This window comes from Pristiophorus japonicus, chromosome 11, assembly GCF_044704955.1.
Source record: "Pristiophorus japonicus isolate sPriJap1 chromosome 11, sPriJap1.hap1, whole genome shotgun sequence".
Classification (NCBI taxonomy): Eukaryota; Metazoa; Chordata; class Chondrichthyes; family Pristiophoridae; genus Pristiophorus; species Pristiophorus japonicus.
The window spans coordinates 26,684,369-26,692,147 of NC_091987.1; the positions used below are offsets into that span (position 1 = coordinate 26,684,369).

The window sequence follows — 7,779 nt, forward strand, 5'->3', positions numbered from 1 at the left end:
TCCTCCACAAATTGCTCTCTGCCGACATCACAGTCACCCTGCAGAAAGCAATTCAAGTGAGCCAGGCCTACATGGTTTCGGCCGGCGACTCCAGGCGAATACTGACTCAGGACTCTAAACCGGCGAGCGCAGTGCACCGCATGGACACTTCTAAAGGCAGAAATGCTGCCCCGAGTCCCGCAACCCTGAGTCCGCCACATGGGGCAAACCGGATGGCCCCGTGCTGGTGCTGTGGAGGAAACCACAGGGCCCACCAGTGCCGCTACGAAGACTATACCTGCAAAGGCTGCAAAGAGAAAGGGCATCTTCAAAGAATGTGCAGAAAAAGCTTTATTCACCGCATCGCTGAAGAGTTGGCTGATCACCGGGGCTCCGACACAGTTAAAGATGAAGCTGCTCAACCCCTGGAAGAAGAGTATGGAAGTTCTCCGTGGATGATGGAAGTAGACATCAACGGGGTTCCAGTTTCTATGGAGATCGATACAGGGGCGAGCCAGTCTCTGATGAGCCAAACGACCTTTGAAAATATTCGGATAAATCCCGCCAATCGACCAAAACTGCATCCTGTCCAAGCGAAGCTGCTCACCTCCACCAAAGGTAAAATCCGGTTGTTGGCAGCGTGGACGTCCAGGTCTCCCAGGGCGGTGTGTTGAACAAACTCCCCCTGTGGATCGTTGCCGCCGATGGTCCCACACTGCTGGGAAGGAATTGGATGAACTCGGTCCAAGTCGGTCGAAGTGGCAACGGCCTCCGGGCTCCAGCAATCGACATCGAACATGGATCCATCGCTGCATCCAGAGATCCCACCGTCCAGCTCGACTGTGCGGCGATGACTCCACAACATCGCAGCGAAATCTCCAGGACCGAAAGCCCAAACTCCACCTTCCGGGCCGGGGCAGGACTCCAAGAGGCGAACATCATCGAAAGAAGCGGATTCCCGACGTCCATGGCCGAACCTGAGGAAGAAAAGACCACCACTGCCTACCTGGAGGAGATGGCAGCTGGACCACGAGGAGAAGAACCTGCGAAGAAAATGACCATGGCCAGACCAGGAGGGGCAGCGTTGGAGGGGCAACACGTGGCACTGAGCGGCCAATCGGATTGGACGGCTCCCAGAAAGGAGATCGGTAACCAAAAAAATTTAAAGGGACAGTTTCAACTCAATGATGACAAGGACTTTAAAGCTAAAGTTGCAGTAAAAGGGTGCAAGTATGATAATGTAACCATGAATTGTGATGCTGGTGTAACTAATGTGACAAATGAGATGAATGCTTGTGTAAGTAAGGTTAAGAACAAACTTGGTAGGTTTGATGATTATGACAGAGAGTTTGAAATGCCTAATATATCCAATGTCTGGTGAGACCATGACACCAAAAAGTGATGCAAATGCTGTAATTTATACTGCAAAGGCACTCAGTAATGTAGGCTCGACTATGTGTGATCAGAGCATGGTGTCATGTATTATGGTAGGACACTGCTAAAGGACATTGGGTCCTACAGGGACCATGTTGATGCTAGAGGAATCCCCTTGTGGGAGACTCCCAGGTCCAGCGGGCTACCTGACCATGTAGCCTGGACCTTTGGGACAAATGTGATGTCCCAGGAAGGGCCACACACACCCAGTGGGAGCAGACCCAGTACAGGGACAGTGGTCACTGGGCAGCACAACCACTACCACTGACAACCTGCCCCAGACCAGCCCTACACCTTCTGGCTACCAGGGCCAACACCAGAAGCGAGAGGCCAATACCCTCCAGCTTCTCTGAGATCAGACTCTCATCCCAATCGGAGGACAAGGAGCCCACACAGTCCTGTGGCCCTGCCCACCACCACACAATTACCCACATCACAGAGTATGCACCCTACCCACTGCTGCTATGGCTATCCCCCTGAGGGATCCCACAACAGTGGCACCCACATGGTCTATGTGTGAAGGGGGGGAAATGTATGAGGCCAGCCTCAAGTACAGGGATCACACCTGGCGCCCACACAACCCTCACCACAACTTCCCACAGCCCACCACCGATCACCTCCCCAGATCATGACAATAAGGATATTAAAAATGCTCAGGGGGGAGTGTTGTTTATATGCATGCTTGTATTGTTGTATGATGTCTGTAACACTATATATACCCTTACACTGTACACACCTTACCTGTACACCAGAGGATGCTGCTGCTGGAGACTTAAGGGTTACCTGCACACTGCAAGTATCATACCCTGCCTCGTGGAGTCATTACCAAAGGTGCCTACATACACCACACCACTGACTGCCACTGCCCTTTTATAGACCTCGATCCTCCTGCTCCCACTGGCTCAAACTACTCAACCTTTCCTCATAAGTTAACCCCCTCATCTCCGGAATCAACCCAGTGAACCTTATCTGAACTGTCTCCAAAGCAAGTATATCCTTTCTTAAATATGGAAACCAAAACTGCATGCAGTACTCCAGGTATGGTCTCAACAATACCCTGTATAACTGTAGCAAGACTTCCCTGCTTTTATACTCCATCCCCTTTGCAATAAAGGCCAAGATTCCATTGGCCTTCCTGATCACTTGCTGTACCTGCAATTGTACATCCCTGTCTGGAGTAAATATAAAACGGGGAAGGTGGCTAAACCGTGGCTAACAAGGGAAATTAGGGATAGTGTTAAATCCAAGGAAGAGGCATATAAATTGGCCAGAAAAAGCAGCAAATCTGAGGAATGGGAGAAATTTACAATTCAGCAGAGGAGGACAAAGGGTTTAATTAGAAGGGAATTAATTAGGAGAAAATGGAGTATGAGAGGATGCTTGCTGGCAACATTAAAACTGACTGCGAAAGCTTCCATGTGAAGAGAAAAAGATTATTAAAGACAAACGTAGGTCCCTTGCAGTCAGATTCAGGTGAATTTATAATGGGGAATAAAGAAATGGCAGAACAATTGAACAAATACTTTGATTCTGTCTTCACGAAGGAAGACACAAATAACCTTCTGGAAATATTAGGGGACCGAGGGTCTAGCGAGAAGGAGGAACTGAAGGACATCCTTATTAGGGGGGAAATTGTGTTAGGGAAATTGATGTGATTGAAGGCCGATAAATCCTCAGGGCCTGATAGTCTGCATCCCAGAGTATTTAAGGAAGTGGCCCTAGAAATAGTGGATGCATTGGTGATCATTTTCCAACAGTCTATTGACTCTGGATCAGTTCCTATGGACTGGAGGGTAGGTAATGTAACACCACTTTTTAAAAAGGGAGGGAGAGAGAAAGCGGGTAATTATAGACCGGTTAGCCTGACATCAGTAGTGGGGAAAATGTTGGAATCAATTATTAAAGATGAAATAGCAGTGCATTTGGAAAGCAGTGATAGGATCGGTCATGGATTTATGAAAGGGAAATCTTGCTTGACAAATCTTCTAGAATTTTTTGAGGATGTACTATTAGAGTGGACAAGAGAGAACCAGTGGATGTGGTGTATTTGGACTTTCAAAAGGCTTTTGACAAGGTCCCACACAAGAGATTAGTGTGCAAAATTAAAGCACATGGTTTGGGGGTAATGTATTGACGTGGATAGAGAACTGGTTGGCAGACAGGAAGCAGAGAGTCGGGATAAACGGGTCCTTCACAGAATGAGGTGCCGCAGGGTTCAGTGCTGGGACCCCAGCTATTTACAATATACATCAATGACTTCGATGAAGGAATTGAGTGTAATATCTCCAAGTTTGCAGATGACACTAAGCTAGGTGGCGGTGTGAGCTGTGAGGAGGATGCTAAGAGGCTGCAGGGTGACTTGGACAGGTTAGGTGAGTACACGAATGCATGGCAGATGCAGTATAATGTGGATAAATTTGAGGTTATCCACTTTGGTGGCAAAAAGATGAAGGCAGACTATTATCTGAATGGCGGCAGATTAGGAAAAGGGGAGGTGCAATGAGACCTGGGTATCATGGTACATCAGTCATTGAAAGTTGGAATGCAGATACAGCAGGCGGTGAAGAAGGCAAATGGTATATTGTCCTTCATAGCTAGGGGATTTGAGTATAGGAGCAGGGAGGTCTTAAAGCAGTTGCACAGGGCCTTGGTGAGGCCTCACCTGAATATTGTGTTCAGTTTTGGTCTCCTTAACCAAGGAAGGACGCTCTTGCTGTTGACGGATTGCAGCAAAGGTTCACCAGGCTGATTCCCAGGATAGGACGACTGACATATGAGGAGAGACTGGATGTACTGGGCCTGTATTCACTGGAGTTTAGAAGAATGAGAGGGTATCTCATAGAAACAAATAAAATTCTGACAGGACTGGACAGGTTAGATGCAGGAAGAATGTTCCCGATGTTGGGGAAGTCCAGAACCAGGGGTCACAGTCTAAGGATAAGGGGTAAGCCATTTAAGACTGATATGAGGAGATACTTCTTCACTCAGAGAGTTGTTAACCTGTGGAATTCTCTACTGCAGAGAGTTGTTGATGTCAGTTCATTAGATCTATTCAAGGGGGAGTTAGATATGGCCCCGATGGCTAAAGGGATCAAGGGGTATGGAGAGAAAGCAGGAAAGGGGTACTGAGGTGAATGATCAGCCATGATCTTATTGAATGGTGGTGCAGGCTCGAAGGGCAGAATGGCCTACTCCTGCACCTATTTTCCATGTTTCTATGTTTCTATGCATACTAACCTTTTGTGTTTCATGCACCAGGGCCCCCAGGAACCCCAGGACCACCAGGACCCCCAAACCCCAGGACCACCAGGACCCCCAGGACCACCAGGACCCCCAAACCCCCAGGACCCCCAGGACCACCAGGACCCCCAGGACCCCCAGGACCACCAGGACCCCCAAACTACCAGGACCCCCAGGACCACCAGGAACCCCAGGACCCCCAGGACCACCAGGACCCCCAGGACCACCAGGACCCCCAAACCCCCAGGACCACCAGGACCCCCAGGACCACCAGGAACCCCAGGACCACCAGGACCCACAGGGCCACCAGGACCCCCAAACCCCCAGGACCCCCAGGACCCCCAGGACCACCAGGACCACCAGGACCCCCAGAACCCACAGGAACCCCAGGACCACCAGGACCACCAGGACCACCAGGAACCCCCAGGACCCCCAGCACCACCAGGAACCCCCAGGACCACCAGGAATTCCCAGGAACCCCCAGGACCACCAGGAACCCCCAGGACCCCTAGGACCACCAGGACCCCCAGGACCACCAGGACCCACAGGACCCCCAGGACCCCCAGAACCTCCAGGGGCCCCAGGATTGTGGTTAGCAGGATGAAGATGAGGAGGAGGATGGTCGCCCTGAAGTGCTGGTATCTGAGCTGGCACAGGATCTGCATGAGTCGTGTGATGGATCACCCTCAGAGTGATTGAGTTCCTCGGAGGAATCATCGTGCATGACCTCCATCAACTCATGCTGCACATGTGAAGGCCCGGTGGGAGATAAAAAATATGAATGGGGACTGGCAAGGTAAGAATGTTGGCACTGACCATTCTGAAGTTGACCATAGTTCCCTCACATTGTAGGCCATGTGTGTGTCTGATAGTTAATTCTTTCACCAGGTGGATGGGCGGCCACCACTATCTGACGGCCAGGTGCTGTATCCCGGGGGCCATTGATGAAGGGTATAATTATTCTGCAGCAGCAGAGAATGTGCGATGGGCTGACGGCCTTTCCGAGCACACTGTCCACCATTGCAGAGAGATTGGAGGAGCCCGCCTCCAGCGTGAGTGTGTTGGTGTCGAATGGCACTGCCATGATGGCTTCTTGCTCAAAGTGACCAGCCGACTGCGTGGAACATCAAACGTAGCAGCCACATGAGTCCATGCCGGCCATGCCGGTCAGTTGAGGAGGCGGGAGCTCGGAGCAGCGCGAGTCCGGGGTCGGCGAGAGGCCTATAAAGGCCAGCGGGAGTCGAGCAGTTCGAGCAGTCAGTCGAGGAGGCGGGAGCTCGGAGCAGCGCGAGTCCCCGGTCGGCGAGAGGCCTATAAAGGCCAGTGGGTGTCGAGCAGTTCAAGCAGTCAGTCGAGGAGGCGGGAGCTCGGAGCAGCGCGAGTCCGGGGTTGGCGAGAGGCCTATAAAGGCCAGCGGGAGTCGAGAGGCGTACTTGTGCAGCTACAGGGAGAAGGCAAAAAAAAAAGTAGAAAGAAACAGAAAGGTGACGTCACAGCCTAGGGGGTAAGTGATTGGCTGGTGATTGGTGAGTAGTTTTTCTTTTTCTTTTTACATTAGTCAGTAACTTTTAACATTGTTGTTGCCAATTTAAGTGTATCTAAGGGTTAAGTCATGGCAGGAGAGCTCGGTCGGGTGTTATGCTCCTCCTGTACCATGTGGGAACTCAGGGACACTTCCGGTGTCCCTGCGACTACATGTGCGGGAAGTGTATCCGCCTTGAGCTCCTGACGGTCCGCGTTGCGGAATTGGAGCTGAGGGTGGATTCACTCTGGAGCATCCACGATGCTGAGAATGATGTGAGTATCACGTGTAGTGAGTTGGTCTTACCGCAGGAGAAGGGTCCACAGCCAGATAGGGAATGGAAGACCAGCAGGAAGAGTAGTACAAGGAAGGTAGTGCAGGGGTACCCTGTGGTCATCCCCCTGCAAAACAGATACACCGCTTTGAGTACTGTTGGGGGGGATGACTCATCAGGGGAGGGCAGCAGCAGCCAAGTTCATGGCACCGTGGCTGGCTCTGCTGCACAGTAGGGCAAGAAAAAGAGTGGGAGCGTGATAGTGATAGGGGATTCAATGGTGAAGGGAATAGATAGGCGTTTCTGCGGCCGCGACCGAGACTCCAGGATGGTATGTTGCCTCCCTGGTGCAAGGGTCAAGGATGTTTCGGAGCGGGTGCAGGACATTCTGAAATGGGAGGGAGAACAGCCAGTTGTCGTGGTGCACATTGGTACCAACGACATAGGTAAAAAAAGGGATGAGGTCCTACGAAACGAATTTAAGGAGCTAGGAGCTAAATTAAAAAGTAGGACCTCAAAAGTAGTAATCTCGGGATTGCTACCAGTGCCACGTGCTAGTCAGAGTAGGAATCGCAGGATAGCGCAGATGAATACGTGGCTTGAGCAGTGGTGCAGCAGGGAGGGATTCAAGTTCCTGGGGCATTGGGACCGGTTCTGGGGGAGGTGGGACCAGTACAAACTGGACGGTCTGCACCTGGGCAGGACCGGAACCAATGTCCTAGGGGGAGTGTTTGCTAGTGCTGTTGGGGAGGATTTAAACGAATATGGCAGGGGGATGGGAACCAATGCAAGGAGACAGAGGAAGAAAAAAGGAGGCAAAAGCAAAAGACAGAAAGGAGATGAGGAAAAGTGGAGGGCAGAGAAACCAAAGGCAAAGAACAAAAAGGGCCACTGTACAGCAAAATTCTAAAAGGACAAAGGGTGTTAAAAAAACAAACCTGAAGGCTTTGTGTCTTAATGCAAGGAGTATCCGCAATAAGGTGGATGAATTAACTGTGCAAATAGATGTTAACAAATATGATGTGATTGGGATTACGGAGACGTGGCTCCAGGATGATCAGGGCTAGGAACTCAACATCCAGGGGTATTCAACATTCAGGAAGGATAGAATAAAAGGAAAAGGAGGTGGGGTAGCATTGCTGGTTAAAGAGGAGATTAATGCAATAGTTAGGAAAGACATTAGCTTGGATGATGTGGAATCTATATGGGTAGAGCTGCAGAACACCAAAGGGCAAAAAACGTTAGTAGGAGTTGTGTACAGACCTCCAAACAGTAGTAGTGATGTTGGGGAGGGCATCAAACAGGAAATTAGGGGTGCATGCAATAAAGG

At 50.6% G+C, this 7,779-nt stretch overlaps 1 protein-coding gene across 1 annotated transcript; it reads left to right on the forward strand.

Moving 5' to 3' along the window:
- The first annotated feature begins 946 nt into the window (after positions 1 to 946).
- Positions 947 to 5,165, forward strand: LOC139275519 (cuticle collagen 2C-like). The gene is made up of 2 exons (XM_070892689.1): positions 947 to 1,127; positions 4,672 to 5,165. The coding sequence occupies exons 1-2, from the start codon at positions 947 to 949 to the stop codon at positions 5,163 to 5,165; spliced, it is 675 nt and encodes a 224-aa protein (XP_070748790.1).
- Positions 5,166 to 7,779: the final 2,614 nt, after the last annotated feature.